We start from the raw sequence: 25707 nt of genomic DNA on the forward strand, positions 1-25707 counted from the left end.
GGGATAGTTCAGATCTGTTGGAGTGGGGTTGTATGAGGTTCTTACCCATAGTAAATGTATTACATACAGTAGATGGCAGTCGGCATGTCTCCCGTTTGGAGAAGCAGGCAGGAGCCTGAAACTAAAACAAAGCAATGTACTGCTACAGCAACAAAACATATTTTAACTACCTAAAATATTCATTATCAGTTACACAGTACGCTGTATTGAGAATATTTTCATCGGTTAACCTTATTATCAGACAGTGATTTCCAATGGGGAACTAAAGCAGTTACATCACTCTCTTCAAGGCCACCAGTCTGCATTCAGTAAAACAGCCATTTAACATTGCTGAGCACTGGAGCTGCTGAAGCTGCTCGTCTACCGCTACCTTCATCAGTTATTTTGTCCGTGCTATTGTGAGACTTTGATATCTTAAAGGATTGGTTCAGTTCACCAAAGTCACACAATAACACAAACAACCTAACCAATCTAGGCAGGAGTGGACCAGCAATTCCCGTGTTCAGCGAGCATAGATGAGCAAGATGGTGCAAGATGTGCAGTGGCTCTCTGCTCTCCAGTTTGGTGCCTCGCTGTCCTCTTCCTTCCCTGGAAGTGGTTGCTAACACCCTCTACCTCAGTAGAGACTTGGCCATCATCAAAGACTATACACACCCAGGGTACCATCTGTTTGATTCATGGCCCTCTGGAAAGCCCTACAGATCATTCAGAACCTGGACTCAAACACAGCTTTTTCCCCACAAAATAGCAATAACGACTTTGAACAAATTCCAATACACTTTTTTTTTTACTACACTTTATGTGCAATATTCACAGTTGTACTATGTATAGTTTTTATTTTACCTACACTTATTTATTGTCTATTGTTTATTAGTGTGAGGTAGAATGTATTGAGGATGTGGTTTTAACTGCTGGAATCTCACAGGAGTAGCACCCCTATTTTTTTGTGTTTTTTAATGATAGAATGACAGTGAAGGACATTCTGATTCTGAGATGGGGAACTGAAAATGTTCCTCCCCTTTGGAACGGGCTGTCTGACTGAAAATTAAAGCGTAAAAAAATACTCTCAATTTAGCCCACACTTAAATTGTGATAGATTTTTTTGGTGGAACCTTTTTTTAGGTAGCTAAAATACATTTTGCTGCTGCCCCACAGCAATACATTGCTTAGCTTTCGTGTGGGTAAGCCAGCCTGCTTCTACCAACTGGGGGTGTGCTGACCGAATATATTGACAAATGATAAGTACCTCATACAAGCCCACTTAAAAAAATCCAAAGTATCTCTTTAAGAGGATCTTAATTGGTCCAGTTTAAATAAAAAACACTGCACTACATGTTAACACCCTAAAATTAAACCTAAAAGTCACTTTAAAATCATAGAAAGCACACTTCAGAGGACATAAGACCCTCTGAAAAAATATCTTGAGAACTCACACATTCATTTATGGGCAGTTTGTGCTGATATTCCTGCATCAGTGCTTTAAAAACACACTGACAAACAGCAAGGAAATAACCACTGATATTTAAGAGAAAAAATCTTTCAGTCAATAACATAACTCATCTACCATCGAAGACAGCAAATCATTTATTATTATTTTCTTCTTCTTTTTTTACATTTGGTTCCTCTATAAATCCATGTCCAGAAAATTGCAGCTCATCCCATTGGAGAGCTTCAGGAAAACACACAGAGCAGATTGAACAAATCGTGGAAGACCCTCCGCTTGCACTGTACCATAACAAGAGAGGAAGGATCAAGCCTCAATTTGGGGTCCGTCTCCTGGGACAGAGACAAATACCAGGCTTACGTAGACTTAAATCAAATGACATCTTTAATTTGGTGTGGTGACGTGACAACGGTCCAAAAAAAAGAGGCTTCATTTTGTGGTGACTTTTGGAGTGAAAATGTATTTGTCTCATCAGAGAGATGAACATTATTGCATTTCTATTAAAACCAGCTGACAATCACATGCAGTGAAACAAGTGGTACATTAATAAATAGAATATGTTACCATATATGTAATATAATGATGTGAAGTCCAAAGATAATGAAAGCAGAATACATTTTGCATCTGCAAAAATCCCAAGAGGACGGTGGATAACACAAAGTCACTCTTATAATCTCAAAATCCTCGTATAGAGGGAGGAGAAAGTAGTGATAACTAAATGCTAAATGGAATGGAATGGAAATAAATTAAATTTGAATGAATTGAATCAAAGTCTGCCCAAAGTATGATGACTGGTAGATGCGATGAAAAAAATACAGCCCAGTTGGCAGACTAACAATGGATACGTAACATTTGTATGTTTCATATGTATCATCAACAGTTTCTAAAGTGACATAGTATATGAGCTGACTTTGTCATCGGGAGGGCGAGATTCCTGCTAAGCTGCAGACCACTGTTCTGGCAAGTTATCGCTGCCTTTCCAGGAACTTTTTAGGCTCCAAATGGGGGTGTTTTTTATTGAACCATTGCTGTGTTTCCAGCAGGGACAGTGCCATGAAAAGCAGTTGTTTTTAACTGAGAAATTACTGCTTTTCCAGAAATTACTGGACATTACTTAACAAAGTAATTTTTGGGCCTAAACTTAGGGCTGCTGTGAAGCTGTGCCTACTGAGGGCAACAAAAAAGTTAATCTTAAGTGCGTCGGTACAATGGACAACCAAGAAAGGACGGCAGGGGAGATACCTGCACACTGATGCAACTGGGTTGGACAGCAACAAAAAAGGTTGACAGGCTAGGATCAATGCAAAAAATGTCAATTTATTTAGGACATCTGTGCACAAAAAGAATGGTGCTCAAATTGCAAAAAATAATTAAAATGTGAATAAAAACAGCAGCAAATGTTTCAGTCCTTGACTATCATCAGTGCAGTGCAGTGTTCACTTTTTTTTTCTTTTAATCATCTTTTGCATTTGAGCACAGTTCTTTTCTGGCACAGATGTCCTAAATAAATTTACTTTTTTTTGCACTGATCTCCAGCTCAGTTGCATGTTGTGCGGGCATCTCCTCCGCTGTCCATTCTTGGTTGTGCCTAAACATAACCAGACATTAACCAAGGCGCTATGGAAATGAAAAGAAACATAGGGTTTTAACATCTGCTACATAATAATGTAAAAATGTAATGTATCCATCGTGTACAGAAATGTATAAATCCAACATTTATTCTGGCGTCTAGGTAACAAAATAGTGTGAGATTTGGTTTCTAAAAAACAAATTCCAAACGGTAAATTCCAAAGTTTTTCTCTGAAGTCAAAAAGTTCCTTAACAGAGTATCTGCTGCAAATAAACCTGCCAGTATTGTCTTCACACACTGTGTTTTTAAGTATGCATTAAGTAAAATTCTTCTGTTATAACAAACCAGCAACAGCATTAAATATTTTTCACTCTAAGCCCTGAGTCCATGGCATATTGTTGAGCATTAATACCAAGAAACAGATTTGGATGATCTGTGATTAAATCCAGGATAAACATTTTTCCTCTTTCTCCATCTCTCTGCTTCCCATACGTTTAATCTCTGCCTGTTGTTTCTCCCAAACATTAAATATGAATAAACTATTTATGCCAAACTGTACATCAAACTGACTGAACTGACATTCACACATGATTTATCATTCAGGAGATTCAAACATGGTGTTTTTCCCCGAGACATTATGGTGCTGTACTGCCACTAACCATCGGCTTTGGGTACTTGTTAACTGCAGTAATGCATTGTTTGTTCTTGTCATTGAATGGGATCTAGTATGGTGCTACAAACACAGTGTCAAAAGACTTCACAGATATTGGCTGTGCATTGTCCTGTGGTGAGATCCAACTGAAATCACATTTAGTCATTCCTTTTCATAGTATAAAATAATGTTCATGTATATTTTTAAGTTTATTATTAATATGCTTGTGGATTGTGGAAATGATAGACCAGCAACTCCTGTGTTCTGCAAAGTAAAATTTTTGTTTTTGTCAAAGGGGTCTGGAGGCTTTGGGATAACTGCTTCAGTTGCTTTTCGGAAAGAGCTGTTTAGCAGCAAGGTAAAGCGGGGAAAATGTTTTAAATATAGCATTTTGCATTTTTTTTTTTTTTTTTTGGTGGGCCTCCTTTTAGGTTGCTTAAACTAACCAACAGGGTTGGTGTTAACTCAGCTTCATTTGACATTATGTATGTGATGCAGGGGTTTTCAACCCAGAAGTTATTGTTAACAATTTGTGTGTACAATTTATAGAAGTCTATGAGAAATGACGCTAATTCTCACTTGATTTACTACCCCTGTAAACATCTGCCCAACAAATTTTTGCTCTCAATTGCTAGTTTCAAGTCGTCTTCAGTGGAACTCGGCGCTCATCTTGTAAATGTTGGTCCCATTTAGAGTAAAAAGGATGGTAAAGCAGGGTATGCAGTCTCATGCGTGGTGACTTTGTGATTGACACATGGCTACCACAGCAACCTGTCAGTCAGGACAGGGTCGTAGCAATGTGTATCCTCCCCAGCTTGCCCTCTATTCCACCAAGATGGCAAAGGCCAAAATGCCAAACTCGAAGCTTCAAAGCGGTAGTCCACAAACCAATGGGTGATGTCACAGCGGCTACGTCCACTTCTTTTTTTTTCACAGTCTGGGGAATGTCAGAAATGCTCCGTTTCGTCTCAGCTGGCTGGAGGGGAGTGTTAGAGACTGTGCTTGTCAACCTGTTGGTGGTGCTAGAGGAAAAGTCAGAGGATCATCAAAGTCATTGGGATTTATCCTCTGGGGACTAGGAATGTCTGTACAACGTTTCACGCCAAGGATCCAAAGCAGTGGTGCAACCAACACACCCACACTGCCATCCATAGAGCCATGCTGCACGGTCTGATACATCCATTTTGCTTTGCTCAGATACACTAAAGCAAAGTTTTGTATATTCATGGCTCCAACCACAAAACCCTCTCTCATCGGCATCACATGAGAACCAGTGGTACATTATGACTGTCTTGTCCCATCCGTTAGGTTAAAAGAATCCAGTAAGAACTCCACTGAACCATTTTGTGTGACGCACACCAACACAGGAGCGGGTAACAGTGTGTGTATTACCTGTCCATCGCCACAACTCCAGCCTCATTTTTTTGAGTTCAAGATTTACAGTCAAGATCAGCATCCAGATCCATCCCGATGCTCGGACCGTGGGCTCGGACTGCATTTACCCATCTCTCGCTCGAGTTTCTCTCTCAACTTGTTGAAAGCCGGTCTTCTGCGTGGCTCCTGCTCCCAGCATATCCTCATCAGGGAGTAAACACCGGGCGGACAGTCCTCTGGAGCCTCCATGCGATATCCCCCCTCCACCATCTCCTTCACCTCCTTCAGAGACTATCAACAGGAGCAATAAGAGAGGAAGCAGATGATAAATTGTGAACACTAATAAGTGAATTTAAAATTTCACCAGCCTGGCTGTTTTGGTAATAAAAAGAAAAACCTTAAAGAAATTCTTCATCCGCAAATTGAGCATCAGTGCATCAGTTATGTTGAATTCGAGAAAAAAACTTGTTGTTCTCGCATGCATCCGCGATGAACGAAGAATCCAAAAAGGCGAATATTCTTCATGAATTGAAGCCATTGGGGACCAAGTTGAACAACAGCAAACTATATCAAAACATCCGTTCACAAACTCTCACACCACTCATACAGTATAATCCAAGTCTCATTTATCCATTCATATCCTCAGTACCTTCGAAACACTTACACTTTTGCTAAAACATTCTGATTTAAAACACATCCGTACAAACAATCTCATGCTTGGTGAGTAGCTTGTGCCTTTGAGGCATGTCCAGATACGCTCAGGGCACGCTAACTTGCAGACTGGAGTGTTTTATATTGTAATGTTTTTAGTGAAAATGCATGTATTTGGGAAGTACTGAGCATACGACTGGATAACTGAGACTTGGATTTTACTGCATGAGTTGTGTGGGAGTTTGTAAATTGATGTTTTGATATAGTTTGTTATTGTTAAACGTGATCCTCAATGACTTCAATTCATTAATATTGTTTGCTGTTTTTGGAATCTCCGTTCACTGTGGAGGTATGTGAGAAAAACAAAGTCTTCTTCATGAATTTAATGTAACATAATTGATGTACCAATCCTCATTTTGCGGATGACGTATTCTTTTAACTCGAACATAGAGACAGAGCGATGTCACCAAGTATTAACACACTCCTGCAATCCTGATTACAACCTCAAACACAGAATTCAGGCTCTTGAAGGTAGCAATTCATTCATTTTCCGTAACTGCATATCCTATTAGGGGTCACGGGAGGGCTGGAGCCTATCCCATCTGACGGACAAGAGGGGGGTTACACCCTGGACAGGTCACCAGACTATCACAGGGCTGACACATAGAGACAGACAACCATTCAAGCTCACATTCACACACAGTTAACCTTGCCTGCATGTCTGTGGACTGTGGCAGAAAGCCGTAGTAACCAAGAGAAAACCCACGCTGACAATGCTAACCACTGCACCACCGTGCTGCTGTTATTGAATGGGTGAAATAAAGTGTTTGTGTCACTGCATTTTTTTTAAACAAAACTAATCTTACACAAACACTTCTCTCGGTCTCTAATTTGTTATGTGTTGCCAACAGATAACAAATTACCCTGCGCAGAGGTTAATGAAGGAGAGCACAAACTTGACCCAAATACATCAACCTGCGTATATACTTACAAACAGGCTGTAATTAGGAGGTAATTATCTGCATTTAAAAGGACACTACCCGACGTAAGGTGCAAAAGAGACGTGCTAACTGTCCCTCCGATTAATTCTGCCTGATCCTGCTGTCCTCACTGAACCGCCGGCCTCAGCGTTCAGGGGGCACGGATTACCTGAGAGCGACGAGTGTGACAAACAGAGCTGTGTTTAAGTAGCATAGTTTCTTCCTTTCCAGAACCTCTTCATTATCAGTGTCAACATGATTAGGCCTTCATGTGACGTCAGCCTCTGCCTCCTCCGCACAGGCGTGTTACGGCACAGGAAAGGAGTAACTTCCTCTTCCTCCAAACCCAAACAGTTCATAAAGTAGACTATTTAAGAAGAGAACAATGAGATTATTTCTACAATGTGCACTTAACCTCTATCCTCAGTGACGCACTACCATGATCCGAGTGACCTGGAGTGGTTTCCTGCTCAGACGTCTTGAGCTGGTCCAGAAGATGACGGCCTAGTGACGAATTTGACCACCCTGGCAGCTTTCCACTGACACACCTACCTGCAGAGTTACGTAAGAAGCCTGATACTCTTTTTCTGCTGGTTTCAGGAGGGTTTGGAAAGAGAGGGAAGAATTATCTGTGGTCTTAGTTTTGCTGATTCTTTACAGGGTGTCCATGGTCTTTTTTATTTACAAGGAAGGAGAGCTTCTCGGATAAAGAGAGGTTGTTCAGTTGTTTGATATCATAAAAGTAAAGGATAATCGTAAATATTAAGCACAAATCTTTAAAAAAACAGTTTGACTTTTTGACTTTCTTGCTGATTTGTGCTCAGCACTCAACATTAGATACAGAGACGGACAGAGGCATCTGTCTGTACACTGCTTTTATTTTGTCCATATTTGTGCATGTTTTCTGAAAGCTTACGGATACGGGTGAAACGGAGCAGTACCACTGGAGATCGTAGAGGCAGTGTAGCATAGTCTTCATAATCTTCAAAAAGATCTAAAATTAGAAACACTTATATCCATCAATGAATTTAAGGGCATCATAAAGAATGCAGTGATGGAGACAGACACTTGTTTTTATTGAGAGACCACTGTGTTTGAATAGATGTTTTATTTCGGATTTTTGTATTATATGTTGTATTTGTTGCATTTTAAACGTGTTTTGATTGGCTGCTGCCTTGGCCAGGTCTCTCTTGTAAAATATATTTTCAATCTCAATGGGACTTCCTGGTTAAAAAAAGGTTAAATAAAAAATGACTCAAGTGAGATAAGGCCATAGAAGCCGACGAAGAAATTCAAATAATGGTGGAACAGAACAATCTGGTAATATATGATGATATAAGATAAGAGATAAGATAATCCTTCAGTCGTCCCACAGCGAGGAAATTTGCAATATTACAGCAGCAGAGAGACAGAACAAACAGGAAGCATCAGTTGAAAAAACACAAAGCAATATATGTATCGGTTAAGAGAAACACACAGATCAGTACAAAAGAAAAAGCAATAGGCAAGAGCATATAAAGCAAGCATATATAGTAATATATGGTGAAAACAGTGAAAAGAATTTTTAATCCACATGTCGGAATCGATTGGGGTTGCAGTCTACAACTCTGCCTCTGTTTAAAGGTAAAATATTCTGACCTCCTCTGTGTTCGCCTCGTTTGTTGTGAAGTGAAAACTTTTGACTCTGCTCTCTAGTGCCATCTATTGGCTGTATCTATGCTGTCATAAAGGACGCATGGAAGAATGAGGGCAGTGATGTTTACAGCGTTTGCACTGGATGTATCTACTTTTGTACATAAAGGGAGTATAAATGAGCCATAAGAGTTAGATGAGAAGGCGAAATCAACTGGTCACGGCCAAGAAATGGTTTGACACATAAACCACATTTTGTTGCTTTCACACTTTTTTTTGTATGGATTAAATAAACAACATAGTCCATCCATTTTCAAATGCTTATCTGAGGTTGGGTCGTGTGGGCAGCAGGCCGAGCAAAGCATTCCAGACATCCCTCTCCCCAGCAATGCTTCTCAGCTCCTCCTGGGGGATCCTGAGGTGTTCCCAGCCTGGACATGATTTGTAATTCCTCCAGTGTGTTCTGGGTCTGCCCCGGGGCCTCCTACCAGTGGGACATTCCCGAAACACCTCCAACGGGAGGCGCCCAGGAGGCATCCTGATCAGACGCCCGAACCACCTCAACTGACCCTTTTCGACGCAAAGAAACAGCTGCTATACTCTGAGCTTCCTCGGGATGTCCGAGCTCCTCACCCTATCTTTAAGGCTGAGCCCAGCCACCCCACGGAGGAAAGTCATTTCGGCCACTTGTATCAGCAACCTCATTCCTTCGGTCACTACCCAGAGCTCATGACCATAGGTGAGGGTTGGGATGTAGATGGACCAGTAAATCTAAAGCTTCGCCTTCTGGCTCAGATCTCTCTTCACCACACCAGCCAGGCGAGCTGTTCCACCCTGTTTCCAGTCTTTATGCTACACTAGCTAGTCATCGCCTGACTGTAGCTTCATATTTAACAGACAGACATGAGAGGGGTGTCGAACACAAATATGCGTAGTTCCCAAACTGTCAAATGTTTGGTTTAACACAGCTGTTGCTGTAACTGTCATGTCTGTAATGTATCTATGTTCCTAAGACACACCTGTGTATAAACACACACACTGACAGACACCAACACACACACATATTATTACAGCATAGTCGTGACCTGTACTGATGCTACATACCATCTTAGGGTAAGGCTGACGACCGTAAGAGAAGATCTCCCATAGAAGAACACCGTAGCTCCAAACGTCTGACTTTGTGGAGAATTTCTGCATGATAGGAACAAAAATATAAACATATAAAAAAATGTAAAACCCTTTTCTTATTGGGGATACTTTGTGAAAGGTCTTTCTAAGCTGTTATAAACCCAGTACATAGCCAAACACTGACATCCTGATAAATGAAAGAACTAAATAAAAAGACAAAGTAAGTGGAGAAAGATATGTGTCAGGACCTTACACCAACCTGCTCCTTACTGATGGAGTATTGCTGATTATAAGGCATCAGTCAATCATTTGTTAAACATTAATAAAGCAAAATTCTAAGCACCAAAAAGAGGTTTCAGAGAGGCAGAGAAAATATTTAAGTGTCACAGACAGGCAGAAACAAATACAGAAACATAAAAACAAAGGGAAGAGAAAAGCAGCACAGCAGGTCTTTAAACCGACCTCTTTCTTCAGAGCCTCGGGGGCGGTCCATTTGACCGGCAGTTTGGCGTTATCTGACACCTTTGAGTCCACCTTGGTCAGGCCGAAGTCGCTGACCTTGGCCACGCTGTCGTCAGAGACCAGCACGTTACGAGCTGCCAGATCTCTGTGAACCAACTTCTTGGACTCCAGGTACTCCATCCCCTCACAAACATCACTGACCACACACACACACACACAAACAACTGTCATTTCACTTTTATACAATAAACCACACACACAAATGTACAGTGACTAGCAGGTGTTTATGGACCCAGCTGTCATGCAATGTTCTACTCTGCACACGTAGAGGACAAGTTACTCTTTGAAGTTTGAACTCACAGAGCAAAGCGAAGCAGCTGAACTGAGTTTAAAACTGAACGTCCTCTTGTCCTCAGAAAGTTGACAAGGTTTCCCTGCGACATAAACACAGATGCACATAATCAGAAAATACTTTCATAAGGTCTTATTAAAACATTTCTTAGTTAGCATTATGAGACAAACTACAAGCAGGCAGTGTCTTTTTTGGTTTGCAAATGTGTTAACCTCATAACCTAAGGTATTAAGTACTTTTAAAGAGTCACTATATAACTGTACTCAAGGCCCAGCAAACACAATGAGCTTCTGAATGTTGGCCTAATCACTTAAGAGCAGAGGACGGCTGTCTCTGACTCCTCAAAGCTGCATTGCCATTACTGGCTTACCACTGCCTCAGTGGCGGCTCCAAGTGGCAGCAAGGGTGTGATTAGTTGGATTTTTGGCTTTAAGGTTAGGTTATTTTTATTGTCTCCCATAAGAGAAAATAGTCTTTGATCAAGGGAACTGCTGCATAAAAACCAAAAATAACAATAAAACACATTATAAATAAGAACACTAGCCTGAGAAAAAACAACCAGGGAGATTAATCACAAAGCCATTCACTCCGTTAAAAACTACAAAAACCTGCAGTTATCTGTGTGCCTCCCTAACCCTCTGACTGTCCTCTAGGAGATGACCAGATTGCGTGAAAGGAAAACAACCTTTGTAAACTAATAAACTCCCCATATCATCTTTTTCTCACTAGCTGCTGGTGGTGAATTAGAGCTGGCTTCCCTGATATCTATAGGTAGTGTGTTCCATAGCTTTGGGGCATAATTGACAAACGCTGCATCCCTGATCTTCTTCCAACTGTTGCTAGGAACCTCCAATAAACCAGCAGCAGATGATCACAGTGTTCTTGGAGGCAAATAGTTAAAGGGAAATTTCGGTTTATTTCAACCCGTCTCCTATCGTCCTAAATTTGTTTCAAGTCACTAGTGACATAGAAATAATAGTTAGCATGTTAGCCGTTAGTCTAGATACAGCCGTAGCGTCAGACCTGTTAAAACTTAATTGAATGGGCATACCTTCAAGTACACCTTCAAGTGCAAAGTTAGTCCACTAAACAAGCTTTTTCTCCACAAAGACCGCCTCATATCGTTAGGATAAATGTCAGAGAACATATAGAAAACAACATGTAAACGTGTTGTCTTATCTTACCGGTGTGGTGCCATGTTTGTTTACCATTTAACTAAGGCTGCAACCGGTCCCATTCCTTGCAACAGAGGTATTCCTCTTCTGTGGGCATTGGGGTACAGCATTCACAGGTAACGTTACACCACCAATCTCCAGAGCTAAATCCTTTCAGCAGCCATTCCGTGTATTCTGGCTCAAATAAATAAGGGCGGCCATCAAACTCTGCCAAAAAGTCTGGCAAAAAGTCAGCCATTATTCTATAAATCTTTCATAAAATAAATGAATGAACTTTTCAGGCTACTGTCCGGTTCTGCCTTGCAGCTGCTGCTGCTTGTTCTCACGAGATTTCAGGCGCGGTATGAGATAGCTGCTTGTTCTCGCGATATTTCGGCCGCACTTTGGGAAGCAGAGGTAAACGGTAAACACACTGTAAGGTAAGACAACAACTCTGAAGACCACCTAAATGTGGAATGTTAGTATATAGGCTTTCCACATCGAGAGTCGATGGCCGCCCTTATTTATTTGAGCCAGAATACACTGACGAAGAGCTTCGTGAAACTGAAGAACAGAGGAGGAGGAGAGAGAGAGAGAGGCACAACAGGTAACGTTAGAGGACGACAGAGGAGGAATGGCTGCTGGAAGGCTGTGTAGCTCTGGAGATCAGTGGTGTAACGTTACCTGTGAATGCTGTGCCCCAATGCCCACAGAAGAGGAATACCTCTGTTGCAAGGAATGGGACCAGTTGCGGCCTTAGCTAAATGGTAAACAACAAAAATGGCACCACACCGGTAAGGTAAGACAACACGTTTACATGTTGTTTTCTATATGTTCTCTGACATTTATCCTAACGAAATGAAGCAGTCTTTGTGGAAAAAAAGCTTGTTTAGTGGACTAACTTTGCACTTGAAAGGATGCCCGTTCAATTAAGTTTTAACAGGTCTGACGCTACGGCTGTATCTAGGCTAACGGCTAACATGCTAACTATTATTTCTATGTCACTAGTGACTTGAAACAAATTTAGAATGATAGGAGACGGGTTGAAATAAACCGAAATTTCCCTTTAATAAGGGAGTTAGCTAGAGACTCCTGCTCTCTGTTCAGACAGAGGGCTCCCTTGCTGTTGTTTAGGTGTAGATGTACCACCAGTGACGCATCTTGACGTCTGAGGTAATTCTGGTCAAATAGAACAAACCTGTGGTGTGTCATTTATTATATGTGATTTTATTTTCTGTTTCATTGTGATGTAACAAGGCCACTTCAATCTATGCTCAATATTTATTTACCTATTTTGATTATTCTATCGTGTTACTGTTCATTGTTTTCATCATGTATTATCCTCCAACTGATAACCACTGATAGATGATGTGTTCACTGTACCTTCGTCATGAGCTCTGTGACAATATGAAGCCCTTTGTGAAGAATGACCCCCAACAGTCGCACCAGGTTTTTATGCTGGAGCTTCCTGGAAGGAGTGAATCCACATTGAAAACACTGACAACACTGACAACAGGAATAAAGTTTGTTACATTTCATTCAAAACAATATGATCATTTGCACAATAAGCCAAAAAGAGTTAAGTTTTTTAATCAAGCAAGCTCACTAAAAGCTGGGTTTAGTAATAATGAATAAACAGCTGGTCAAAGTGTTTTGACAATAACACATTAAAACCGAGGAAATCTTCAGACTCACGTCATGACCGTGGTCTCCTGCAGGAAGGCCTGAGCGGTGACATCACATTTGATGGTCTTTACTGCCACCCTCTGGCCCATATACTCTCCTTCATAAACAGCTGGAGAGAGAACCACACACATTGTTTACCCATCAAAATACATCCATACTGAGACAAAATAAATCTTCTGTCAAAGTTTAAAATCCACTCAAATCAAATGTATTTATATAGCACATTCAAATATTAACAGAGCTGATCAAAGTGCTTTTCAGACATTCACACATATTCCACAAGACACTCTAAGGAGCTTTATCTTCCATATTGTCGGAATTCACTTAATCAATATTCATTGCAATATAGAGGACCATCTCTTCAATCATCATCTACATTATTGTTCAAAATACATCTGAAAATGACTCTAATTTGCAAAGACTCTAAACACTTCATTGATTTATTTATAATTTGTTTGTTTTTTCTTGTTGGTTTTTACATCTTTAACAACTTTGTGATACGTCTTAGTCTGGAACTCTTAGTCAATTATGCAATCTTAGTTTTTATCCTAACAATAAAAGATTTGTCTTAAAAGTGTCAGTGAAGGGGAACATCTGATTGAAAGCAGATGCTTATTCCAAAGTTCTGGAGCAGTCACTGCAAAGGCGCAGTCTTCCTTTAGCCTCTTACTTTGATTGTGGTACAGTTTTAAGACTAGAGACCAGGGGTGCAAGCAAGCCCATGTATGGCTATAAAACAAATAAACGGACAGATAGCCAATGCAGAGATGCTAGTGTCGCTGTAATTCTGTCTCTTTTTCTGTTGCCGTTAGAAGACATGCTGCAGTATTCTGCACCAGCTGCAGGTGAGACAAAGAGGTCAGGCCAAAAACCTGGGTACAGTGAGTTGCACTAGTCTAGCCTTAAAGGATAACTTCGGTATTTTTCAACCTGGGCCCTATTTCCCCATGTGTATGTGTGCGTATGATTCATAGGTACAACTCATTTTAAAATTAGTTCAGTATTGAGGGAGGTGGATGCAGCCGGCAGCCGCGAGGTAGATATGGGGGCAAATGTGTCCCGTATAAGTTTGCGCATTAAAAGTGCTTTTTTTCGACCGGTTCAGATCGCCAGTGCTATCTCTGTAAATAGCATACTAAGCGTTTCCCTGACCCTTCACCTCCTCCTGGCTGTGACGTCATCTCGCAAGAGCTTTGCTTGTTGCCGGAAGAAAACAGAGGAGCCATGCTGAGCGCCGCTTAGAGTTGCGCTGGTTGTCCCGGAGTACAGTTGAGAGTTTTACTGCATCGGTATCATGGCTGCATATTTACCTTATTTCAAGAATGAGGATGAGCCCTTTTATTACGATGGCCGTCCGTACTTATTTGAACCCGAGTATACAGACGAGGAGCTCCTACAAATTGAAGAGCAGATGAGGATAGAGAGAGAGGGCCAACGAGCAGACGAGGGTGAAGCAGCGGCTGCACGAACGCGAATCTCTGAGGACTGTTGGTGCTCCTTGCTGTGACTCCATGCCCACAGAGGAAGAATGTCTGTGTTGCAATGAGTGGGACCTGCTGCCCAATATTCATGGTCTCGATGTGTCCTGGGATGATACAGAAACTACCAAACGCTGTGTAACTACGTTAGGGGATTTCCCACCTCTGATCAACAGGGCAGTGCTGGATACCTTTTTTCATGTGCCCAAAATAAATTGGAGGAGGCGGCCCAAACCACAGGGACCAAATGGTCAACTATCCATCAAGTAAGTATAACTAATATGTCTTTATGCATGTAACACTGATACCTAGAATTGTCTCCGAGACGCACATTTACTGTTGCATACTTTGCCCTCGTATATATCGTACCCTGTTTTCTTCCGGCAACAAGCAAAACTCTCGCGAGATGACGTCACACCCGGGAGGAGGTGAAGGGTCAGGGAAACGCTTAGTATGCTATTTACAGAGATAGCACTGGCGATCTGAACCAGTCAGTGGCGAAAAAAAGCACTTTTAATACACAAACTTATACGGGACGCATTTGCCCCCATATCTACCTCGCGGCTGCCGGCTGCATCCGCCTCTCTCAATACTGAACCAATTTTAAAATGAGTTGTACCTATGAATCATATGCACACATACACATGGGGAAATAGGGCCCAGGTTGAAAAATACAGAAGTTACCCTTTAAGGAGATAAATGCTGCAGTAATGATCTTTGTGTCGTAAAAAGATTGGATGGACTTAAGTTTTGCAGTGTTTGCAATATATTTGGCGACATGTTTTTATTGTAAATGTTGTGAGGGGACAAAGATAATAAATAGAAACTCACCACCAAACTCTCCCTCTCCGATACTCTCTCCCAGTTTGAGCTTTGCGATGTCCAGCAGCCACCCAGCTGGAGAGAGACATGAACTGTAAACCTGACACGTACCTTTACAAGCTCTCATATTCATCATTATTATTATATTTGATCTGTACAGACACAGTTTTATTAGACTTACTTTTAGACAACTCCAGCTCAGCTGACTTGGCTCCTTGTTTCTGTTTGGGCTTCAGAAGAGTTGTAGCGATGGAGCCTTTGTTCTTTGAGTAGAACTGCAAAGATGGACACACAACAAATATTCACCAAACACATTCTGTTTTTACATCTGTCCTACAAAGTCTATCTGCAGTGACAGGGGCGTAGCACCATACTGTGGGCCCTGTGCATAAGCAGACTCTGTGGGCCCCTTGTCCATTCTCTCTGGATCAGTGTCCCCCTCATGCCCCTTTTGAACATTTTTATACACAGTCAGTTTGTTTTTTTCCCTTCCCTTTTCTTTCTTTCTTTCTTCCTTTCTTTCTTTCTTTCTTATCTTTGTTTGAACCCTGATTTCCCTTTCTTTGGCAAAGACATGACAGTGTATGTTGGTGCTCCAGCAGCATGGGCATTCACTCACACAGCTCTGGCTGCATTTAGAGGCAATCCTAATGCAGGGGTGGACTAAACCATTTTGTGCCTTTGAGGGGTGAGAGGGGCCTCAGAGAGCCTTTACTATTTTGTATACAAAGTTCAGACTTTCAACAGATTTATTCAGCTTATTTAAATTCAGCGATGGCAATAATTACTTAGAAATTAAAAAAAAAATTGCAAACAAAACCAAACACTTTCATTCAAGGTTTTCGGGGGCCCGCCTCACAGTGGGGCCCTGGATTATCAGTCTCCATCATGACATCATAACACCTCCACAGTGCTCAGGAAGGACTATGGCTTTAAAAAGAAACAACAAGACCAGTATTTATCTTTAGAAATCAACTGAAAAACAGAACAACAAAATGTATGAAACGTCAGTCGGTGTCAGCGCAAGGTCTCTGTTTCCTGACGACACGACACAAAGCATCAAAGGGCGGCAGCTGAATTAAATTACACAAGTAAATTATGATACAGTGACACATCAGAGCCTGGTTTTATATCGTCAGCAGTCTGCCGTCACTGGGACAGAGCAGTTATAACATGATTCAGCCCAAATATTCATCTGGAAATCCTCCCTCTGCATCCTCACAGGAGCAAGTCAGCTGGTCTGACTCAGGCCTGAAGCCATCTGTAGCTCGCTGATAAGATGGTGCTGAACGGGAGCCGGCCATGTCTGTCGAGTCTCTCTCCAAATGTCACCGCTGCAAAGCTTTCAATACACCCTCACACAGATGCAGGCCAAATACAGATAAACCATAAAAGGGCTTCGCTTCATGTGTTTCCCTGTCACTGCTTCGTTGTGATACATGAGGTATGTATTTTTACACTGGTGTCAGTTATGCTGATGGTTTCAGGTTGACACTGAGGTCATAAATATAGCCTCAGAGTGTTTTAATGGTCTCATGTCCCCTCAGATTGATCTGGTGAGTTTGCATCAAATCTGGTGTAAAATTCATTATTTATGCTGCTATATCTGGCTAAAATTTGAAAGACGAGGTCAAAACTCAACAAAATCCTCAAGATCCTCAGGGATTTTGCTCATGTCACAGCTGGATTTTGTCTTGGATACAAAGAATCTGTATTGGATATAGCCTCGATCCAAGAGCGTCTCACCTCTATCATGTCGATGAGGTTGTAGAAATACTCTGTGTTGTCGATGGTCAGCTTGTTGTCCTTATAAATCACCCTGTAGTGGATGACCTCTCCAGAGATACTGATACACAGGACGTAGTCGCCGGGATGGCGGATGGACTCTCGAACCAGGAACAGGCCGTCCTCGGCTGGCTGCAGCTTACACACCGCCTCCGGACCTGAGATCTTCCCATGAAACCACCTAAAGAAAGAAACACAAGGTGAGTCACACAAACACACACATAACAAACACATCTGTCTCATAGATACCTCATAGATGTTAATCTCCCATGAGACAAGAGGTGAAAACATGTCAGACGTTCACACGCCAAAATAGGAAGTTGGGGTGATTAATCCTGAGACTGTTTGTTTGCACGGACTACCCACACCGTATGGTCACAAGACATGTTTTCAAGTTTGACCAAGGCCACAGCTACAGTAAGAACCACATGTGCCTACGTGTCACAGTCACACTGCTTGTGAACTGTGTGTAAACATGGCTGCATCCAACTGCAGCAACACAAAGGAAACAAGTGTGAGAGAGGAAAAGAAGACGTACGGCATGAGGCTGAGGCTGGGGTCGACACGCAGAGCCTCTCTTTCACGCACATTGGTGGAGTTTATGAGTCCCTCCTCTCCCGTGGTGTTGTGTTTGGCCTTGTAATATCCCTTCTTCTGTAAAAGAGCAATCAAAGTATCAGATGATGGAAAAAATGCACAGTCATAATAACCACAGTCTGTGGAGCTTTTCAAACATGACAGTACCATGCTGGTGTCAATAATAGTGAGGATGTCTCCTTTGTGGTAAGACAGTTCTCCAGGTTTTGGTTTCCTGTGGCCCCCCTTGGCCACACACTGTGTACCGGCAGCCCAGCTCATCTGCAGAAGAAGAAGAATAAGAGAGGCAGAGAAACTTTAACATCTTAGCGTCTGTCTTAAGTAATGCCAGACTTTTAACTTAAAAAAAAATGGCTGGCAGTATTAAAAGATACATAAACATAACAAATATTGTTAATGTTTTATTTAATGAGAGAGTTACCTAAACATTTCTTGAAGTTTCCATCAAAGAACTATGTAGTTTGGCATATTTAATAATAGGGAAAATAGAGGCAAAGTTCTCTTATTTAAATCATTGTGGATTTCTGGGAATTATCTTGAATGAACTTGTTGAATAGGTTTGTTTGCCTGTAAACAAATGACCCGTCAGCTGAGCTGCAACGGCTAAAAGACTCAAGGTTAAGGTGGAGGTGTACCAACTTAACAGTGTCTCTATTTCACCTTAAATCACCGCCAAATTGCCAGTGGCGCACAAAGAATTTTTCATAGGGGTTGCCAGAAAATATTTGGGTGGCACCAAAACCAAAAGCCATAACTGAATTTTAGGACTCCTGTTGTGCTGTTGAAACATACAGGCTAGTTAAAACTCTGTCAGTAAGGAATCGCATACTGACATTTTGGTGGAAATTACTCACAAACAAAGAGTGTCTGAGTTTTATTATCACACTTGCAAACAGGCAGAGTCAACGTTCAACAGTCTCAGGCTGAGATGGGCGACTTCTTCCTTTAGTTTCTTTATTTAGGTACAGTTGTGGTGAGCTCACCTGTGACACCAGTGACTGAAACTCATCAAACAAAGCAGATGGTCTGCTGCTGCGTCTTTGATACACAGTGTACCGTCCTTGCAGGCATACTTGCTTAATGAGAACACTGTGGCTGTGTGTTTGAACATCAGGTAACTCAGAGGGTACGGCTGAATAAGGCTGTATTTTCCAGGACAGATATAGTTTGGTTTCTTATTTTACAGGTAATATTATTAATTATCTGATGCGCATAGACTAAAATACTGGCACAGCTAACATTTTGAGTTACACAACAGTCCTGATTTAACATGGGCGGCAATTCATTGATCAAATAGGCTGCTTGTCCTTTTCCTTAAAAAGGCAATTATACAGCTTTAATTTAAAGGAGTACATGATTGTAAGGAACAAAAAATTTACAGGAAACAAGCCTTCAAGTTTAGGGGAGACCCATGGGTGCCCAAAGACCTCACTTTCATTCAGATGCCTTGAAGTAAGAGTTCAAGGGACCTCTTTGAAAATAGCCGTGCTAGTTGTTCCCTCACCAAAATTTAGCCTACTGTAAAACTTCAATTAAATTCCTAGTCCAAATTAAAGTCCCTTTTACTAGCCCAGTGTGGCTACACATTTTGACAAACAAACACCTGTCTCTTTAGGCATTCTTCGGATGTATAAAACTGGGTTGTTGGCTGCTTAAAATTATGTGTCCATTCCTCCATTACCCTTTAAGTAATTCATATTCCTTTAGTCCGTAAGGGTGCTCAGATCAAAAGAATCAAAGGGGTTTGTCATAAAAATTAATCCAAGTTGTGAGTATTGTTTTAAAGGGATAAAGTGGAGCTGTGTCGGTATGCTGGGTGCTGTAATCCTCGAGTGCTGAAACTCCCTCTCCCTCTGATGCACTGTCTGTCGGAGCTAGATCAAATGAATGATTCATGATTAATATCTTATTTGAAGCCTAATTCTTAGAGCTCTGAAAGAAAATCTCTGCTGGAGTGATGTGGCTCATTTCTCCATCTTGCTTTACACCTCAATGCTGCTGCGTTCATCCTGTTTGTAAGAGTTCTCCAACTCTTAATAAAGAATAAACAATCTGATTCTATTTCCTACCTTTGCTGGGCAACAGTTTTGTGGAAATAGAATTAAAGGCCTGTCCCATATATAGGCCTTTTGACTTTAGTGATTTAAGCAAATAATAGCCCGGGCTACTAAAGGAAGTTTTACGGTAACTGTGGGGAGCATTATTTAGCAACAAGCACACTTTCTGATTGATACCTAAGATTGTCTAGTCTCATAAGATACCACCACCTTCGCACAAGCTTAAAAAAGAGCATTCCACAGCCTCATGGATATCGTAATATAGGCCTCAAATTATTTTGCCATGGAGGGGCCATGGTCCCCCACAGCCCCCCTTTAGGGGGCCACTGAAAAGACTCAAGGGTAAGTCGGAGGTGTTCTAACTTAACAATGTCTTCATTTTACTTTGTTTTACTTTTACTTTGTCAATCACTGCCAAATTACATAAGTGTTTCTCGGAATCTTGGGAAATTAGTAGGAATTTATGGACACCCCAAGGGCGTAAATATAAACAGTGCAGGCAGTTGCAGTGCAGTTCCATGTTCAAAGACGAACTCATGTCAAATTAAAAAAGTGGGGTCAACATCTGTATATGCAATCCATTAAACACAATTATATGTTTACTTAGACTAAAAAAAACACAAATAAGCTATAAAAAATATTGAATTTAATAACTACGTTCTTCTTTTATTTGGTATGTTTGTCATATACAGATTTGCCCTAATGACTGATGGGTGATATATATGTTGATGTTGTCCAATGTCAAGTTGTAGCTACTTTAGATGCAAAATCCTGCACTGGGGCCCATCCTAACTACCATACCCCACTGGGACACCCCAAAAAACCTTTGACCTAAACATAAATTTATCCTTTAATCAGTGATAGTAATGCAATACTCACAAATAGCCTACTGTAGATCAATATTATGCTCAAAGGAGAACTGCACATGGAATACTCTCCAAAACATCTTAAACAGCCCAAAATCACATCCTGGTAATTTTTTTCTAACATTATTCAACTGTTTCAACTTCAGCTCAGACTTCAGTGCTCAGGCTGTATTAATCTCACATATGTATTTTTAACCCTTGATTATCAGATTTAACAGCCCCGTGTTAAAGGAGACTTGATCCAGCTGTTTGTATTAACTGACACTACAAAATAAAAATTTGTTTTGCTGTTGTAAATCACAGTACATACCTTTGCCATGAGCAGGGCTGGAGGGTGTGATGTTTCTGCGTTGAAAACCTGTCGAGGACAGAAATGTCTCTGAATGATGAAAGATAGAGACGTTCAGTGAATCTGTTGTCGGTGATCCAAAAATACAAAACGGCATAAATATGAGGATGTCAGCGGGTGTAGCAGGATGTTCTCAGCTGCTGTCACATAAATTAAAAGTCAAACGCCCTGGACAGCTTGTTCAGGCTGGTTTCTTGTCGGTATAAATGTTTCAGTACCTGCGGCGGCTCTCTGGACAGATGCTTTCAGATGCGTCTCTCTTCAGGACAGAGAAAAGAAAACGACTTCAAATAGTCTGTCACTCAGCAGTGGTATTTGCTGTCAAATGTCGACAAGTCAGCAGGAACCGATACTGAACATTTTCATGTCACAGACACACTGCAGCTGTGGACTGAGCGCTGTTATCCGTCTGTCACTACTTCCTCAATATTTAGGAAAAAATGCGGTTTATATTTCATGAAGCGACGTGAGAAGTGACGCTGAGAGTGACTCGGCTCCTTCTCCAGAAACACCTCCTAAAAATGACATACCCAGGAGACAAGATGGCTTAAAAGTGTTTTAATCTCCCCTTAATTTTGCAACACTACAAAGACATTCAAATAATAAAGGACAGCAACGTTCACACTTTCCTTTTTTAAACAATACAAAATAGATTCCTTCAGAAATAAAATAAGCAATACTTATATGATGCTCTTGATAAATGAAAATCAAACTAAAAACGGCACAATAATTCTCTCACGTCAACTTTTAAGCCAAATAGTTGTGCAACTGTCCCTTCCCTGTCCTACATGTGTGTGAAATGAGCTCAATACAATATCAACCCGACAAAAACATAAATGTTCCCCGTACTCTGTGACACACACCATGATGCAGGCACAAGGAAGAAAGTCAAAGGACTACTTGATCATTACAGTAGATATTCAGTCTTATTTTTCACACTAAAGCTTCTCTCTTCTGCTAACCATACTCTGGAAGAAAAAAGATTACTAGGCATATTATTTAAATGATACAGTTATGGCTGCATACAGTAACATTGTCATTTCTTAAGTGCTTCATTCCCTCAGCATGCTACAGACTATGCAACATAAGACCTCTCTCTCTCTCTCTCTCCTCAGACAGATTTAATCTCCAGTGTGACCTCCACAGAAAAACTCACAAGGCAGAGCTTCTGTGTCTTTGTACGTTTATCGCAAAACCATGGTGACATATTTCAAAAAGGAAGTTATTTTAGTGTAGCCTTGTTTTTAAGGTGTGATGCAGGGCCTTTTGGGGTTTCACAACTTTTATCTTGAATTGTCAAAATGTATGAGGAAATGTTGAGGCTTCAGAGGGAGCCTAGAGGGCGTGAAGAGAAGCAGCTAATGTGTCATCTTAGGCACAATGAACATCACAGTACTGTATGTAGGTACACCTAAACACGGTCAGCCTTCTGTGATCTTTCTCGCAGTTTCAAAGCTTCTAAACTTGAACCCGTCTTTTCTTTTTTAAACACAGGGTGAACAACACATTTCAGTGTACAAATGTCACGCACAAACGTTAGTTCAGTCCTGACTCGAGCAGAAGAGATCAGACTCTGTTGGAAATAAAGCTTAAAGTGCTGATAATTTAATTGGAGGCTTTAATGGAAATTTTGATTTGTTTCAACCTGGGTCTATTTTCCCATGTTTTCTGTCTAAGTGACTAATGAGAGCAACAATTTTTGAAACTGGTCCAGCACTGAGAGCTGCAGTGGTGGAACAGGCTGCATGTAGTCCCTACAGGCAACTGTCCACTGGGAAGTGTTTGGTATTGGTTATTAAAAGCAACAGAGAATTTTTTTTCTTTACCTTTAACTCGTCTATTTGTTATTGTGACCAAGACTTGCTCAAGTCTTGTTCTGAAATCTCATGAAATCTTTTCCACATTGTCACTGAAAATCTTTTCGATCACACTAAAGCCCTGTTTCCACCAAGCAGTACTGTACAGTTCAGTTCCGTACGCTGTTTTTCTGTTTCTGATGTGAAAAGTTGTAGATGGTACCAATGGACGCGTTCAGTACCGTCCCCATTTTGGTCTCCCCTCTGTTGGGGTACCTAACACACAGATCTGGTACTAAAAGGTGGAGCTGTGAACACTGCAGTCCATTGATTGGTTAATGGCAGACAGTCACTCTGATCAGGGCTGAGTTGTGGCTGGTTTTGAAGCTTGTGGAGAGTTTTACATATATTAGTAAACTAAAACTGTAAAATGAAAGGATGTTTTGCTGCCTCTTGCAGCAGCTGTAGTCTGAGAAAGGGTGGAACGATTACTTGTGTTAGTCATGTATGAGCTAGGTATGACGACGTGAATCCAATGAAACTTTGCCCATTACTTTAGTTTTAATTCCCTCTCTTGGATGACAGACACTTTTAGATATGAGTGGATCTTCAAGTGTTTAAAAATATATTTTAATTTGACCAGATTATATGAACTGTGTGTATCAAACCTTGCTCGGAGAGGAAAAAAAGCATCACAGAGCGTCGTTCCTGTGGACTCCAGCAACACTAAACCCCTGAGCTTGCCTGAGAAGGACTAAATGCACAAACCCACTATTCTTAAATATCCCAGAGAGAGACTCTCACTGCAGCCTGATTTATTTTGTTCAGAAATGTCGCCCTGCAGTCTCGTTCTGTGGACGATAAGCAAGGTGCAGACTGATAAATGAGGAAATACAGTGAGTGCTGCACAAAGCAATGAGTGACAAAAACCCCGCCCACATTTCAAGAGTACGATATGCAGTGGAAACGCTAGAGTCTAGGTACCATGTCTGCAGGGCTACTTTTGTTTTAAAGGTACCATACCGGAAGTGTTTGGTGGAAACAGGGCTTAAGCTACATTTCTTGTACTCCAACACATCAAACTCTTCCTGACACTCCTCTCTCCAACTCTCTGTAACACCTCTACCGTTGTTTTTCCAGCAAAAAGTAGCCTTTCGCAAGATTTCATAAGGAGACTTGTCTTTGAGCAAGATTTGGTCACAATAACAAACAGGACAAATGTTTCATTTCTCTGTAGGGTCTTTCTTCTATAAGCCTGTCAGTGGCAAAACGAGCACTTGTAGTGGACGTTAATTGATGGTGCACAATTACCTGTAGGGATTACATTGAAGCTTGTTTTACAGCTGCTATTTTCTCAATACTGGACCACTTTAATAAAAAATGTTGTTCCCATTAGTCACTTTGACACAAAAACATGGAAAAGTAGGGTCCAGGTTGAAACAAACCAAAGCTTCCCTTCAACATCGTAGAAAACAACACAACTGTAGTACACTTTAGTGGTTAAGCTACGGTGAATAAACAGGGGAGGGATGGTCAGTAGTTTGTGTGCAATAATGCAATCAGTCATTTTCATGATTTTTACTGAGCCAATTTCCTCTGCACACTTTAAAAGACACTGAATCTTGTGGGATATTACTATACGAGAGAAGGATTTGCAGTACAGGTTCTCAAGCTTCAGTCTCCTCCTCCCAACACATGACTCCTCCTAATTCAAGGGCAGACATGTAACATGTACAGTCAGTTATATTCATATGTGTATAGCTGCGTGTTAAGATTGTTTTCGAGATAAGAAAAAGTTGAAAGTTGTGACATTCTACCAGTCTCTAAACTAGCAAACGCCTCCGCTGTGGACACAAAGGTCAAGCAGTCAATGCTTCCTCCTTCTTGTCCTTCTTGCCCTCCCCCTCTCCTTCTCCCGTCTCGCTGCCGTCCCGCCGACGCTTGCGGTTGCGAGCGCTGGCCTTGGACGCTGGCAGAGACTCCATGCCCAGAACCTTGTGGATCTGACGGAAAGCAAGCAGCCGCAGCGCATGCTGGAACCAGAGAAAACAGGAAAGAGAAATGTAGATTTGTAGAGGTTTTTTTTTTTTTTTTTGTAGGTACATGATTTTACATTTTTACATTTTAACAAGGGGAGAAGAATGACATGCAATAACTAGCTTCATTGTGAATACCATTATTTTAAAAGTTGTCTTTCCTACTCTGACTGTTAGCCGCTTAGGGCCTCCAGATCCACCAAATAGCAAACATTCTTGAAATTAAATTTGTGTTGTAAGTATCTCTCGCATCAAGACTGTTGCGGTCTTTGTGGTTACTATAACTTAAGGCAAGTTTGATGAATGATTTTTCAAAGAATTTTTAATGCCACACAAAATGAAATTTAAGACCAATTTTACAATAACCTAAATTAAGGACAAAAGAAAAAACAGGAACCAACATCACTTGTGTGAGGTTAGGGGAACTTTGCCAAATATTTAACTTATAACACTATTATTTGTCTTGTGGCAGAGATAAGGGGAGAACAAAAGTGTGAAATTCCTAGGATTTTCTTTCAGATTTTCTGGGCAATTTTGTGTTTCTATCATTGTATGTGGGACTCCACTGCCTTGATGCCTATCGTGCTGAGTTTTAAAAACTTTTTGCATAAAATACACCAAGCATAATGTTATTAAAATAGCCATTTTTTGTTGTATTAGCCCTTCTCCATGTCTTTGAGGGTACATTGAGCTAGCAGCTAGCTGGGATCCTCTGCTCTGAGCATCCCAGCCAGAAACAAAATATGAGTGCTACTGGTTCTGCTGTTCTGATCTGCGTGATGTTAATGCGAGAGACATTCAGTAAATTATTTGAGATTTTAAAATACTACATCAGA

At 41.0% G+C, this 25707-nt stretch overlaps 2 protein-coding genes across 9 annotated transcripts in view; both read right to left on the reverse strand.

The window, feature by feature from the left end:
- Window positions 1–1573: 1573 nt before the first annotated feature.
- On the reverse strand, window positions 1574–21452 carry matk (megakaryocyte-associated tyrosine kinase). 3 transcript variants are annotated; one of them, XM_033622619.2, is made up of 13 exons: window positions 21258–21452; window positions 21001–21048; window positions 17915–18028; window positions 17709–17824; window positions 17132–17351; window positions 15567–15660; window positions 15395–15460; window positions 13095–13194; window positions 12783–12867; window positions 10254–10327; window positions 9894–10089; window positions 9408–9494; window positions 1574–5331 (listed from the first exon to the last, which is right to left on the reverse strand). In XM_033622619.2, exons 2-13 carry the CDS (start codon window positions 21007–21009, stop codon window positions 5116–5118), a joined length of 1377 nt encoding a protein of 458 aa, XP_033478510.1. In that variant the 5' UTR covers window positions 21010–21048; window positions 21258–21452; the 3' UTR covers window positions 1574–5115. The 3 variants fall into 3 exon arrangements, with proteins under 3 accessions (XP_033478510.1, XP_033478512.1, XP_078024890.1); XM_033622621.2 differs by having other exon boundaries at window positions 21001–21069; XM_078168764.1 differs by having other exon boundaries at window positions 21001–21102.
- A 132-nt stretch (window positions 21453–21584) lies between these two features.
- zfr2 (zinc finger RNA binding protein 2) overlaps window positions 21585–25707 on the reverse strand; it is a 32481-nt gene continuing 28358 nt past the window's right edge. For all 6 annotated transcript variants that reach the window (XM_033622616.2, XM_033622614.2, XM_033622618.2 and 3 more), the window contains exon 19: window positions 21585–24868. In XM_033622616.2, coding sequence (XP_033478507.1) covers window positions 24695–24868 — 174 coding nt within the window. In that variant the 3' untranslated portion in view covers window positions 21585–24694. The remainder of the gene's footprint in view (window positions 24869–25707) is intronic.

Source organism: Epinephelus lanceolatus, chromosome 6 (genome assembly GCF_041903045.1).
Source record: "Epinephelus lanceolatus isolate andai-2023 chromosome 6, ASM4190304v1, whole genome shotgun sequence".
NCBI lineage: Eukaryota > Metazoa > Chordata > Actinopteri > Perciformes > Serranidae > Epinephelus > Epinephelus lanceolatus.

What these genes read in the sequence shown, in the direction of transcription:
- matk (XM_033622619.2), bottom strand. An exon ending in CTATTATTGACACCAGCATG is followed by an intron (nt 17,825 to 17,914) that starts GTACTGTCATGT and finishes GCTCTTTTACAG; the next exon opens with AAGAAGGGATATTACAAGGC. An exon ending in GTCAGCCTTACCCTAAGATG is followed by an intron (nt 5,332 to 9,407) that starts GTATGTAGCATC and finishes TCCTGTTGATAG; the next exon opens with TCTCTGAAGGAGGTGAAGGA.